The following is a 15045-nucleotide window of genomic DNA, read 5'->3' on the forward strand; positions in this document are numbered from 1 at the left end:
TTCTGGCAGAGGCTAGCAGGTTTTTATCCAGGATCTCTCTCTCTGCTTAGCTACATTAATCTCACCATCAATCCTATCCAGATTTTCAGTCCCTGCTGCTGAAAAGCGTCTCCATAACACGATGCTAACTCCACCATACTTTACAGTAGGGATAGCCTTATCTGCCTGATGTGCAGTATCAGATTTACGCCACATGTACTGCTTAGTGTTAAGACAAAAAATTCCACTTTAGTCTCATCTGACCACAAGACGTTCTTCCACATCTTTACGGTATCTTTTAAGTGATGTTTTGCAAGGTCTTTAAGAGGAAGGATATATTTTTTTTAAAGCCAGGGCTTGCCACTCTTCCATAAATACCTTTTTTGTGAAGAGCCTTAGAGATTGTGGAGCCATGAACTTCTCTCCAGTTGCAGCCACTGACTTCTGCAGCTCACTCACCGTGACTGTTGGCATCACAGTAGCCTCTCTTACAAGTGCCATTCTTCTCTGGTGACAAGTTTAGAAGGGGAGCCTGATCTAGGCAGTGTGACTGCAGTTTCATATTTTTCCACCTTTTCAAGATGGACTGCACTGAACTCTGAGGTAAGTTCGGTACCTTTGAGATAGTCTTTACCCTTCCCCAAATTTGTGCATCTTCATAATCATTTCCCTGACTTGTCCTGAATGTTCTTTTGTCTTCATTTTGGTTTGATCTGTTGAAAATATACCATACTGTTGGACCTTACAGAGCGAGGGGATACTTATTCTTATGAATTCATAAAAAACAGCTAAACCTTCAATTTTCCACATCAACAAATTAGATGAGTCAGGTAATAAACAGTATTGCTTCTGAGAAAAATTAGCACAGAAATTACAACCTCACAAATTTGGTTTTTAATTTTTAGTAAATTGTTGACAAGTTTTGGAATTTTTCTTTTGATTTGACATAATGCAGGTTTTGCAGATAAGCTCAAAAAAATGCTACTTTAACGTATTTTACATATAGAAATCGTGACAGTAAAATGTGAAAGTTGTGGGGACTGAATACTCTTTCAAGGCACTGTAAATTAAACAAATAATATATACAAATAATAACACAACTAGAACAAAATATAGTCCATTACTGTGCAAAGTGGTTGTAGTCTAGCTCCTCTGAATTACGCAGGTTGGCTGAGGGGAAGCAGCTGTTTTTGAACTTGCCTAGATGGATTTTAAGCTTCTGTACCCCCTGCCCGACAGTAACTGTTCGAAGATTGCATGGCTTCACGGTGTGGGTCTTTAATGATGGATGCTACCTTCCTGAGGCAGGACCTCATTAGATATTTTTGATGGTGCCTGTGTTGCATTGGGCCGAGGTTCACTGCCCTTTACATCTAGTTATGTTTCTGCACATTTGACTTGCTGAACCAGGCCATGAATCAATCAGTCAGAATACTTTCAATGGTGCATCTGTAAAAATTTGTTAGTGTTCAATGACATACCAAACCTCTTTAACTTGGTAAAGATGCTGGTGTGCCTTCCTGAAGATTGTATCTATGTGCTATGCCTAGAATAGGTCATCCAGCATGTTAACACACAGAAATTTAAAGCAGTTAAGGAGTTAAGAAATTAATGATTCTGCGCAGAAACTCAGCATGAAGCTTTTTAAAACAGGCTCATTGTTGAATTGTAGTTGCTAAACAAATTATCCTCGTCCAGTCAGGTTAACACTATGGCCAAGAAAGCAGAACAACATCTCTACTTCCTCAAAAGGTAAAGGAAATTTGGCATGTTCCCAATGAATCTCACCGATTTTTACAGATGCATCACAGAAAGCATCCTATTCGGATGCATCCCGGCTTGGTATGGCGATTGCTCTGTCTAAAACTGCAAGAAATTGCAGAGAGTTTAAGTGCAGTCCAGTCCATCATGCAAACCAGCCTCCCTGCTGCTGACTCCATCTACACTTCCCATGGTCTCAGGAATGCGGCCAACATGATCAAGGATTCCTCTCACCCTGGTCATTCTCTCTTCTCCCTCCTTCAATTGGGCAGAAGGTACAGATGCTTGAGAGCGTGTACCAGCAGGCTCAAGAACAGTTTCCACCCCTTTGTATTCAGACTCCTGAAGGGACCTCTCATTCAATAAAGATGAAATCTTCATCTCCCAACCTACCTCACTGGGACCTTTGCACTACATTCATCTACCTGCACACTCCATTCTGCATTCTGCTATTCTATTTACCAATTCAATTTATTTAATTATGACATGATCTGCCAAGATGTCTTGCAAACAAAAGCTTTTCACAGCATCTCAGCACACGTGACAGTAACAAACAAATCCAATCCAATCATCTGTACACAGAAAGCTCCCACCAACACAATGTGGCAAGGAACAGATTGCCTGTCCGATTAAGGTCATTCATGTGATCTAGTGTTCAGTGCCTGGAAAGGCAGAAGGAATGAAGTTAATAGAAAATGCATGAAGGATTTAATAGATGCTTGAAGTAAAAATAACGCAGGACTACAGAGCAAGAGTGTTTAAGGAGCAGAACACCAACAAGATGGGTTGAAAAGCATCACTGTGCTACATCTTTCTATGAATTAATTACTAGTATTTGTTTGCCCTAGAAACATTCAGTGATTAAATTACAAATCACTATTAAATGAACCATCATTACAATGGTTACAATTACATTAATTAGTTGAATAACTTTGAATGCTAGCTTCAAGTGGGCCAGGATTATTGGCAGTGACAATGATCAATAAAACCACTACTACAAATTACATCTCACTTTTGCTTATTTGAACATATCCAATTTGATGAAAATTCCATTCCCTGTCCAGCTCCAACTGTCCCCATGAAATAAGTTTAGAAATTCTCTTTGTGATTGGCAGTGGTTTCCACTGTTAGGCGTTAGCCAAGTCCAGTGGGCAGCACACCTTCCTCTGAGTTCCCAAGACCAAGCACAAAAATCGAAGCTAATGCTCTCGTGCAGAACTGAGGGTGTGCTGCAGTAAAAGAGGAGCCAACTTTTGGATTAGGAAACCAACTAAGGCTAAAGGTGAGGATAAAGTGTCCTATCCGCCACTTTAATTCTCTATCCCTCTCCAACCTGTACTGTCACAGCACAAACATAAGAAACAGCACCCCATCTTCTGTCTCAGCATGTTGTAGCCTTCTGGAATTCATATTGTGTTCTCTAATTTTAGCCAAATCACTTTCTCCATATACATCACAACTGGCCACTTCTGCTACAAGTCATACTGCATCGGTTTTACTCCCTCCTTTAGTGTAATCTGACCAGTTGGGTATATACCATGACCAGCTCCACTGTAATCAACATAACACACACAAACAAGTGAAGCTACCATCATCACAATTCATCCATCTGACCCAGCACATCCTATTTCAGATATTTCCTTTGTACTATCCATCTCCTCTCATGCCTTCTCTGTAACCTAATACTAACTGGCCCTTTCCTCTCTTACTCAGTGCTGACAAAGGGTCTTCCATTTTACTCTCCACAAATGCTGCCCGACCTACTGAGCGTTTCCAGCATTTTTGTTTCAGAAGTTTCCACAGATGTAGTTTTCCTGACTTTCATTAAAGATCACCTGTCATGGTCCCTTCTGACAATCCCCCACCTTGCCAGTTACCTTAGGAATTGGGCCTCAATCCCCTCGTTGAATTTCCAACCATTCCCCAGTTCCACTAACTACACACACCTGCTTTCCAGCAGAAAATACAGGATAAAGACCCTGTGATCACAACAAGGAGCTGCCAGTTCATTGGTCGACCCCGGTGTGAGTAAACTCTGTTTCCTGATTCCTGAGAACTGTCAGTTCTAAGTTCCGCATCGTTTTCTGGATATTCTACGTGACCCTTGTCTCTGTGTAAAGACTCTCCTGGATACTGGTTGCCCGTTCGTGACGGTGCTAACGCCTCCCGACTCTCCCTCAGCACCTGCGTCCTACACTTGGGTTCACCCCCAGTCACGTCCTTGCAACATCACCGGGCATTTACTTCACCAAAGGGCAGGGCTCTCACTATTCACTGCCTGAGAGCTTTCTCTCGATCAATAACATTAAAGGGGATTATCACGTTGTTGCTTGCAAGACACATTTCCAACAAGGCTTTTGACAAGGGTTTGATTCATAAGAGACTGGATAGACGGGACTTTATCCCCTCTGGAGTAAAGGAGGATGAACAATGACCTTAAAGAGGTTTACAAAATCATGAGAGACACAGATAAGATGGTCACAGTCCTTTCCCTGAGGAAGGGGAATGGAACTAGAGAGCATAGGCTTAAGATGAGAAGAGAAAGACTTAAATGGGACTTGAAGGGAAAGCTTTTCCACATGGAGGGTATATAGAAAGAGCTGCCAAAGGAAGTGGTACAGGCAGATACAACTATATCATTTGAGGTTCACGGACATGTTTGAAGAGACACGGGCCAAATGGTGGTGAACATGACCGGATCAGGAAAGCACCTTGATTGAACGTGGACAAAATGAGCCAAAGATCCTGTTTCTGTGCTCTATATCTCTATGACTTGACAACAGCATTTTAAATGCGCAAAATGGTGCTGTAGGTGGCTTCCTTCTCCCAGTCTTTTTCCATGGGGATGTAAGTTACTGCCGGGGATGTAAAAAAAAATGCCAAACTGTATGCAGGTCAGTTTCCAGGAACAAAGGGGCAACATTTTCCACACAGCTCGCACATGCCCCCACACTCCCATCTGCTAAATTTTATGGACAGGAGATCATGGGGTGAGAATACTGTTTCATGATGCATAAAGGGCAGCACAGTAGGGTAGTGGTTAGCATAATGCTTCACAGTACCAGCAACCTGGTTCAATTCCCGCTGCCGCCTGTTGGGAGTTTTGCACGTTCTCCCCATGGCCGTGTGGATTTCCTCCGGGTGGTCTGGTTTCCTCCCACAGTCCAAAGACACACCAGTTGGTAGATTAATTGGTCCTTGTAAATTGTCCAATAATTAGGCTAGGATTAGATCAGGGGATTGCTGGGTGGCGTGGCTTGAACAGCTGGAAGGGCCTATTCTGCCTGTTTCTCAACAAAAAAAAACACAAATAAACAAAATGGTCCAAGGGAAAAGAATGGAGAGGGGAGAGGATTACACAGAACTTATCTTAAAGTGGAAGATTGCATCAGCACCGGTTACACTGGAGGAACAGTTTGAATTTGCATGTATGGAAGGGTCTTTCATGCAGGAAATTGGACCAATGTGCTTCAGACCGTTTTCTTCAGCATTGAACATGCCTTTCAGCTCCAATGCCCTGGAGAGCCTTCTATTCAACTCCACTCTCCACTCTTTCTCCACTGCCCTGCAGATTCTTCACATGCTTATCCTACTCTCTTTTAGAAACTTGGTGGAGAGAATATAATGTTGGTGTGCTAGAGACTAAAGTCCTCGGTGTAATAGAGCTGGCAGAGATCAGAGATATGCAGGCAGTAGTTACAAGCAAGATACAAGTTGTCAAGTTGGATTAATATACCTTGGGCAGCTGATCATTAGTGTGGAGAGGATAGGCTGAAAAGCCTTTCTCTGAGACGTACCTATACGGATTAATTTCTAAACATATTTACGACATTCTGTGTTTATTTTGACATATTCAATCAAGATTCTTATCACACAATCCACTCAACAGCTAAGATGACAGTACATCATGGCAGGAGGAGGCCATTTGGTTCTTTATGCCCACTGCACCGTTCATCAAAATCATGGCTGATTTTCCAGCGCTGAGATCGACCAGTCTGTGTTCAATGAACACACTGCATCCAAAGTTGTGCACACTGGAGTTCTTGAGTATACCCAGGCAAATGTCTTCTATTAAACAGCTACCAGGTTTATCATTATTAAATTAATGGTGCATGTCAAAGATTCCATGGGTATTGTTTTTGAAAAAGGGGCAAGGAAGTTACACTGATGTCCTGGATAGCATTTCCCTGTCAATCAGTGTCACAAAACATGCAGTCTGTTCAATTACCGGATTGTTGCCTTTGAACTTGCTGTGCCACATCTCCACTTTAAAACGGTGACAAGGCTTTAATGTTTGTAAGTACTTGGGATAACCAGAGGAGGGGTAGAAAGGTAAGTTCTTCAGCCTGAAACACTGCACTGCTCACTCAATGACTTATATCCTCTGTGGGCTTTCTACCCCAGTTATATCTGGAGCCGAGAACATTTCTCTTATTTGTTTTCCTGTGGGGCAGTTGCTGTCGGCGAGTCTGTCTGCCAGGCTGAGAGACTTGGGAGGACAGCTGCTCACTGGCTGCAGTCCACGAACATGATACTTTCGTGGTCTGGTGGCGACACAGGGTATTGGGTTGCACAGGACACCTGGCGAAACCCCAGCCGGGTAAGAGGGCCATTCGCCAGGCTAAAGCATGGTTGGCCATAGCCGATCTCACTGGGGATTCTCCAATTCCGTTCCTGGGGCCCAATGGGTAATATTTCCCTAAGTATCTCCCGTTCGATTTCATTACAGGCTTTTCCAGAATATTCAGGTCACAAAGCTATGGAGTGAAGAGCAAATCACATTCATTATCGATCTAAAATAGCTAAGAATTGAGACTTGATTTTAAACTTTTCCGTGTTTATTAATCACTCTTTGTCCTTGTCCCTGCGCATCTCTGAGATTGTTGTGGTCTTCAATTTCTGGCACCTTTCCCATTGCCTCTTTCCCACCGGCAGCCAGTTCCTTCAGCTGCCAAGGTACTCAGCTTTGCCATTCTCTCCCGAATCCTCTTCTCTCTCCTTTGGCTTAAATCCATCCTCGATAACAGTCAGTGTCAAATTCTGGTTGCATCGTGCTCCTTGGATGCAATTTGTCTTTTTTAAAATGATGTTAAATGTGCTATACCAATGCGAGCTGTAGGTATTGTTCATCAAACCCCCAAAATCTCTTCATGCCTCTAGGTAAGGCTGCAATCCAGTGCTGTTTACTCTGAGAGCTAAAAACTAGATGTATTTTTAGATTTACTAGATGTCATAACCCCACCCCTGCAAATCACATTACTTCATAAATCTAAAAGTGCCTGGTCAGAGAGAGCGCTCTGTTGCAGCTCACGGCTTTTACTAATGGAACAGATGACTCATCCAAAGATCTTCTCAATCTCAACCGCTTTAGAACGACAGGTGATCCTACAGCTGTGTTTTCCCCAGCGAAGCCTGCTCTCACAACAACAACAATCTGAATTTGTGTAGTGTCTTCACTGTGAGGAGGCCCACGGTAAGTGCAGGTATGCTGCTGCGGAGGGCACAGTAGCTAAAGAAGTAGATTTTAAAGAGCTCTGTAAGGGAGAGAGTTAAGTATGGAGAACCAAGGGTTCAGAGGAGGATTTTTGGGCCTTGGCACCTGATGGCGTGGTTATCTATGGTGCATCAATTAATATCCAAGGTGGTCTGCAGGTCAGAGTTAGAAGAAACTGGGCAATAAGTAGGGCAGGGGGAGAATCGATGGACGCACTTTCAAGGACCCTACAACTCATGCCCTTGGTATTATTTATTTACTTATTTCAATGGTTCACTGGTTCCGTTCAACGTGTACAGTACACAGCCTGAAATTCTTGCTCTTCACAGGCATCCATGAAAAGTAGAAGAGTACCCAAATAATGAATGATGGTAAAACATTAGAACCCCGAAGATCCCCTCCCCCTCCCATGCACAAGCAGCAACAAAGCATTAACCCCTCCCTCTTCCCTCCCCAACATTTCAGCGGAACAATTATTATTATCATTCATTTATTGTATGAGCACAGTTTTTCAGTCTTTGTGAGTAGTTTTTCATTGATTCTATTGTACCTCTGTTCTACTGTGAATGCTGCAAGGAAATGAAACACAGGGTAGATTTTGGTGACATTTATGAAATTTGATAATGACTTTTTGACAAATATAGAAGGGTTTGAAAGCTGTGCAGGCGTTCAAAGCAAAGATTACATCATTCATGTGTTACTTAGCTGTCAGTCAGTTCAGGCCATTGAGCACAGTGCTGAGTGGCGAATGGGACTTCAGACTGACAAACAAAATGCTGGATGAACTCAGCAGGTCAGGCGGCATCTGTGGAGGAAAGTGGACAGTAATGGTTTGGGTCATGACCCTTCACCTGGACTGCAGGAGTCAGGGGGAGACAGCCACTATAAAGTGAAGTGGGGGAAGAGGTAAGCAGGAGCTGACGGGCAATAACTAGATTTAGGATTGGAGGGGAGCGTGGAATTAGCAACAGAAGCTGGGAGGTGGTAGGTAGAGGTGACAATGGTGGAAGCTCATAGGAGAAGAAGGTGGAGTGTGGAACCAAGGAACCAAGTGAGGGAGGTGAGGTGGACAGATGGGAACAGTAGGGGGAGGGAACCCACTGGGAGGAATGTGTGGGTGACAGGCAGGTGGAGAGGCGGGGGGGGGGGAGGAACAGGGTGATGGCAGCTGGGCTGAGTGTAAGAGGAACTTGGAAGGGGAAAATGACATTAATAGGAACATGCATAGACAGAGAAGCAGGTGGAGAGGAGATTATGATGGTAGGACAAGCAACACCTGTTGCCTCTCTACCATAAAATCATCCAACAATAGGGTCAAATTTTGGCCTCCACTCATTTGTTAGTAATGACACCTAGTATGCTTTAAAAAAGACATTCGGATAAATACATGATAGGAGGGGTTTAGAGGGATTAGGCCAAATGTGAGCATATTTGGGATGCACATTATGATCGGCTCAGATGAGTTGGGTCAAAGAGCCTTTTTCATGCCTTATTACTTTATGTAGTGAGAGATGGGGACGATAGTGGGGAACTACATCTCCACCTTTTCTGGCTCCATATCTATAGATCTTTTAATTGTACTATGTATGCCTGTTTACTTAGATGTGTTCCAAGGTATAGAGTCCTTAGTAGCAGGCTCGTATGTGCCCTAAAAGAGGAAGCAGGCCCTTCACGAACAAGGCATTATGCCCCAATGTCTCATCTGTAGGAGGCCTGAAAATCAGAGTCAGAAGTCCAGCTTGTATTTCCATCTGTTGCTGGCCAAATTTAGTCTCACCTAAGCCATTTGACCCCTGTGCAATTTCTAGTCAAAGCCTCTAACATTAGGCACCAGATCATAAACCTTAAACCCTTCCCCTGACCTTCATCCCATCCTATAGATAATACTGCTTCCAAACCTGGTTAGACACATTATTGGAGAGTTTACAACACAATTCCTGTCTTTTACCACTTTGCTCCTGCACTCCCATCCTTGGTCACCTGTTCTGTCCATTTTCCTTCCTGGTGAGTGGCGAGCAAACCACACTTTTTACTTTCTGCACTGCCAACCTTTTATCCCATCTGCAATATTTTAAACTTCAAGGAGAATCAAATTAAAACTCTACATTCTTACAGCTCTTTTGGTTTTCTTGCCATGAACAACTCTGAAGATTGGTGTACAGTTTCTGGTGACTCCCAGTTAACACAGAGACTTTCCGCTGGGTGGCTGGGAACACACTGGGCTCAGACTAAACTGCATCAACACACCTGCAGAACAAACAGTGGCGGGATAGCAGGCACACCACTCCCTTCAAGTCTTTAAAATGTGCCTCATGGAGAAGGACTGTGGTAATGATACCTGCAAAGTACATGGTTTTTAGAATGGGGGAGCTCTATCCCATTGCAACTATTCATTGTCCCATCACAAGCCTTCCCAATAGGACTAAGGAATGGTTTGTGTTTCTATAGAACATTTCAATTTCCTCTCAAGACATCTCAAAGCCATATTCACAGTGAAGTACACATTTGAAGTGTAATTTCCACTGTCAATTAGAAAATGCAGCAGGATGACAAGGTCCCACAAACACCAATGTGTTATAGTGTCGTACAGCATGAAAACAGGCCTTTTGGCCCATCATGTCCATGCAGACTGTCAAGCACCCATTTACACTCATCTAACACTCATCCCATTTTCTTCTCCTCACCTTCCCATCAACCCCTGCCAAATCCCACCACTCACTATGACAGACGTTGGTGTGTTACTGTTTGCATGTGGTGGCAAGGGGGTGGGTTTGATGTTTGATCTTTTTCTTTGAACAGGTTGGTTCCACGGTGTTTCTTTGTTTTGTGGCTGTCTGTGGGGAAGACAAATCTCAGGGTTGTATACGGCATACATACTTTGATAATAAATGTACTTTGAATCTTTCGTGTTTATGGGATCTAGCTGTGCTTCTGTGTGTCTAAAATACAGCTGTGAATACACGTCCAACCTGTACTTCAACTCTATGACATCCACCTCCTAGGGGCAACTTACAGTGGCTAAATAACCTATCAACTTGTATGTCTTTGGGATATGGAAGGTCATAGGGTGGACATGCAAACTCCACACCAACAGCACCGCAGGTCAGGATTGAACCTGGTAACAGGAGTTGTGAGGCAGCAGCTTTACAATGTGTATCACTCTGGTAACAGTTCTCAAGAACTGAATGGTTGAAGGGAAGTAGCTGTGAGGTGGGACTTCTGCCCTGGCTGCAAGAAGATGGTGGGGATCTTTGATGAAAGATGCTGCCTTCTTGAGACAACACCTTCTGGAGTTATTATCAATTGTGCAGAGGGAATTGCGTGTGATTTATGTACCTGCCCAAATAACTTTGTAATGTTTTCATTTTACCTGGCTGAACCACTTTCTCTGACAGCTCATTCCATACATGTCCCACCCTCTGTGTGAAAAAGTTTCCCCTCAGGCTCCTTTAAAACTTTCTCCTCTCACCTTAAACCTATGCCTGCTAGCTTTTGATTCCTTTTCCATGGGGAAAAAAGAGTGTGTGCATTCACTGATTTAAAATCCTCAGTCTCCTACACTCCGTAACAAAGCTCTAGCCTGCCTTTCCTCTCCCTTTCACCCAGTCCCTCGAGTTCTGGCAGCATCTTTGTAAATATTTCCTGGATTCTTTCCATCTTAATAGCACCTTTTCTGTAGTCGGGTAACCAAAACTAAACACAATACTCCAAGTGCAGCTGAATCAACATCTAGCACAACTTCATAACTCCAATACTGGATGCCTTGACTGGAGAAGACCAGCATACCAAAACCCTTCTTTGCCACTCTGTCCATCTATGACACACTTTTAGGGAACTATGTCTTTGTACTCCTAGGTCCCACTGTCCACAGCACTCCCCAAGAAATGCCTTTCACTGGGAAAGTCCTGCCCTCCTTTGACTTCCCAAAATGCAATGCCCTGCACTTATCTGAACTCAACTCCATTTGCCATTCCTCAGTCTCAAAATGAGGGGTCAACCATTCAGCACTGAGATGCTAAGAAATTCCTTCATCCAGAGGCTAGTGAGTCGTTGGAATTTTCCACCCAAGAAGGCAGTGCAGACTTGGTTGTTAAGTGTATTCAAGACAAAGAGTAATAGTTTGTTAGATATCATGGAATTAAGGGATATAGGGTTAGTGTAGGGGATGAGATGAAAGGTGATATATCGAGCATGAGGGAACTGTTGCTTCTAATTATGCTGTGCTCTTTAAGGGGAAATTATTAATAAAATTGCTCAAAATCAGGAGTGAGAGAGACCAGACAAGAGATTTTAAATAATTTGTTTAAAAAAAGAGCGAAAATATAAAATATACGAATATACTCAGTTGTGACCTGCAAAGTTTCACACAAGAAATGAATAAGTTCTTGATAGGAAAACATTTTGTTGTGCTGTGGCAGAAGAAAAGGAAGACTGGGTCTAATTGGAGAGCTCTTTCAAAGAGCTGGTACAGGAACGATGGCCTAAACAGCCTCCTTTTATTGTGGAGAACACAATAACTACTTGCACATTGCTGGATTCGTAAAATATCCAGGCCTGGACCTTAGATACTGTTAAGTTCTGTTTATGATATTATTACTGGATACAGACACTTTGATTATGATCTATTTATGTAATCAAATAAAAATATACCGTGGTATTATGGCACCACCACAGAACCACAGACTTATGGATGGCGCCCTTCTTCATTCCTTGCTCTTTTCCCCATAGATCCTCTTCACATTCATTGAAATAATCAGTGAGGAAGATACCACACACACTCACCAGCTTACAGTCCACAATACCAGACACAAACTGCGCGCTCTGGCACGCGAGCACGAATCCGGCCAAGTTCAGCAGAACGCAGACGACAGACAGCAGGATGAACAGGTTGACCTAAGCAAAAGAGGACAGCCATCAGCAAAAGCTCACTTTTCCACAGGCTGTGCATAGTGTATCTGTGGCTGCCACCTGCAAAACCCAAAGCTACCCAAAAGAGATGATGCTGAAGTCTGACAGGGCTGGGGTCCCATTTCACCCTGGTTCAAAGTCAAATGAGTATAACATCCTTAAAATGGTCAGAGGTCACAAAGGAGAAGTAATAGATGGATGTTTTACTGGTGAGCAGTAATGTACAGACATTCTGAGGGAAAGACAGTTGGACACAGATGTTTGTGGGGGAAATAATGGAAAGCAGATGTTTTAGGGCAGCACTGATACTGTGGGTTCAATAATGCACAGGAATATTGGAAATGGCAGCAGTCCACAGATGTTTGGCACACAGTAATGTACAGACGCTTTGGGCAAAGAGCACTTGTACTTGGGAGGGCAATGGTGAACAAAGGTTTTGGAGAAGAAGCGTACAGATGTTTGTTGCAATAATATACAGACCTTTTGAGCCAAGGCGTGGTACAGGTATTTTCATAGGCTGGGGCAGGGCACTGTTGCAAACCACATCCAAGAGTCACTTGTGTGAACATCTTAATTTAGCCATCAATAGCCAGACAAGGATAAATTTAGCTTTGTAACTGAAGACACAAACACTAGAGTATATCAACAGCCTGGTTTCTGCTTTGATAAAGATAAAGATTAGCTTTATTTGTCACGTGTACATCAAAACAGTGAAGCATACAATGAAATGTGTTGTTTTCCCCAACGATCAGCACAGTCCGAGGATGTGCTGGGGGCAGCCCACCAGTGTGCCATCCTGCAGGACCCAACGTAGCACGCCCACAACATACTAATCCATACGTCTTTGAAATGCAGGAGGAAACCAGAGCACTCAGAGGACACCCATTACGGCACAAAATTCATCAGCCAACGGTGGTTTTCTTGTTTAAAACGAATGATAATGTAATAAGTGTCATTTGATTATCTGCTTTGCTTGAAATTCTTTTTAAGCTTGCCAGTGCTTGTGAGTGACCAGAATGGGTCTACATGCAAATGCAACATCATATACTTTTCAAATACAAGAAAATATGTAGATGCTGGAAATGCAAGCCCCACACACACACACAAACAAACAAAATGCTGGAAGAACTCAGCAGGCCAGACAGCATCTATGGAAAAGAGTAAACAGTCGACCTTTGTACTTTTCGACAGATACTGCCTGGCCTGCTGTGAGAATATATTTTTCAATTAGCCACTGCTTTGCAAATTCAATTTAATTATTAAAACAAATATGCAATATCAATTCCTGGTCAGGGAAGTCACACTATGGAGTCAGTGTAATTATTAGCATTGTTCATTGATTTTCAAACTAAAAATTCCAAAGACTTTGAGCAGAGTACACTCATTAAGCAGAAGCCATTTCACAAAATCCTCTAAAGACAACCACAACCTTGTCTTTGGCAGACTAAGAGTGGTCCACCAGTCCTCCAGGTTTGGGGATTCATCTCAGGGCTAACAACCCTGACTGGTAAAACAAAATAGTTATGGAAACAGCAATGACATCTGAGTGTGATGGTATTCCTGAGTCTCCACCTGGGACTTGTATGACTGACAGTAGTGAAAACCGAGAGGAAGCTACTGACATGATGAAGGAAGCCCTGAACACCGCCAGAGATGGAGGACCTTCATTGCTGCCCGAAACACCAGTGGTATAACAGATTCATAATAATAAAAAATTCACAAAGAAACATTTCACTTAATAGGCCATCGTCTTCCCTCTCCACCCGTTTAAGAGCAGATGGAGGTGGAGCTCTGTGAATGGACTGAACCCTCTAATGCCAAATTGCAGCTGGTCACCTCATGTGGGGTGGCACAGTATTGTAGCCTGTATCCTGGAGTCTCATAATGCAGGTTCAATCCTGAATTCTGATGCTGACCGTGTCAAGTTTGAACATCCTCTGAGACCATGTGTGTTTTCCTGGGCTCTCCGGATTCCTCACACATCCCAAAAAATCACGTTGGTTGGCAAGTTAATTTCCCCCCGCAACCTGCAGGGCAGGCAGCTGAAGTGGGGTTTAGGGAGCATTTAAAAAATAGGGAAGAGGACAAAGAGATTTGTGGAGCAATGGATTGGGGAAAATGAAATAGGATTAATGGAGGATTACTGTAAGCAGGTGCTTATTGGTTAGTATGGATTCAGTGGACTGAAGGGTCACTTTTCTTGCAGTATGGCTATTTATTCATTGGGACAGCTGTAAAGACATCTGTGCTCACAGACAATACTTAACTGGACTGTTGATCCCACCCTACACACACTTTCCCTCCCCACATCCCGCATCCCATCCAATCTACCCTGCTGCCTTACTCAAGCACGTACTCCCCTCTCTCCCCACCTACACACATTCACCTCCTCACCTCACACAAAGGGACACAAGTATAGATGCACCCTCAGTCTCTCACACCAACTCAGTTAAATATGATACTGTCTGACTCCTTGAAAAACGACCAAAGGTTTAACAGCAAACTGCAGCTGAAGTGGGTTTTAGGGAGCACTTAAAAATAAGGAAGAGGACAGAGATTTGTGGAGCGAATACCAGAACTGAGGCCCTGGGCTACTGACAGCATGGCTGCCAATGGTGGAATAATTTGGGAAAGAAATTGGAATTAGAGGAACACAGAGATCTCAAAGAGCTGTTCATATTTTCTAGAGGACACATTGGAATATATAAAATGTATCATATTTTCTGTAGAATATATTGACTTGGAGATTGAAAGTCATGACAATCAGATTAATTTTAAAAGCACATTTAAATGGCTAATTACTTATGGTATTTTGGGGACTCCATGTCCAACAAAAACAAAGCATGTGTTTAAAGGTCAGCACCAGGCAGAGAGTTCTTTCCCTTTCAACTCCTTTGAGAATA

The 15045-nt window shown here is 43.1% G+C and overlaps 1 protein-coding gene across 3 annotated transcripts in view; it reads right to left on the reverse strand.

Annotated features, from left to right (window-relative positions):
* fam189a2 (family with sequence similarity 189 member A2) overlaps positions 1 to 15045 on the reverse strand; it is a 108691-nt gene that overhangs the window by 48993 nt on the left and 44653 nt on the right. For 2 of the 3 annotated variants that reach the window (XM_063049067.1, XM_063049066.1), the window contains one exon: positions 12017 to 12127. The exons of the other annotated variant lie outside the window; for it this stretch is intronic. In XM_063049067.1, the coding sequence (XP_062905137.1) occupies positions 12017 to 12127 (111 nt within the window). The remainder of the gene's footprint in view (positions 1 to 12016; positions 12128 to 15045) is intronic. 3 annotated transcript variants of the gene reach the window in all.

Source organism: Mobula hypostoma, chromosome 5 (genome assembly GCF_963921235.1).
Source record: "Mobula hypostoma chromosome 5, sMobHyp1.1, whole genome shotgun sequence".
In the NCBI taxonomy this organism is placed as follows: Eukaryota; Metazoa; Chordata; class Chondrichthyes; order Myliobatiformes; family Myliobatidae; genus Mobula; species Mobula hypostoma.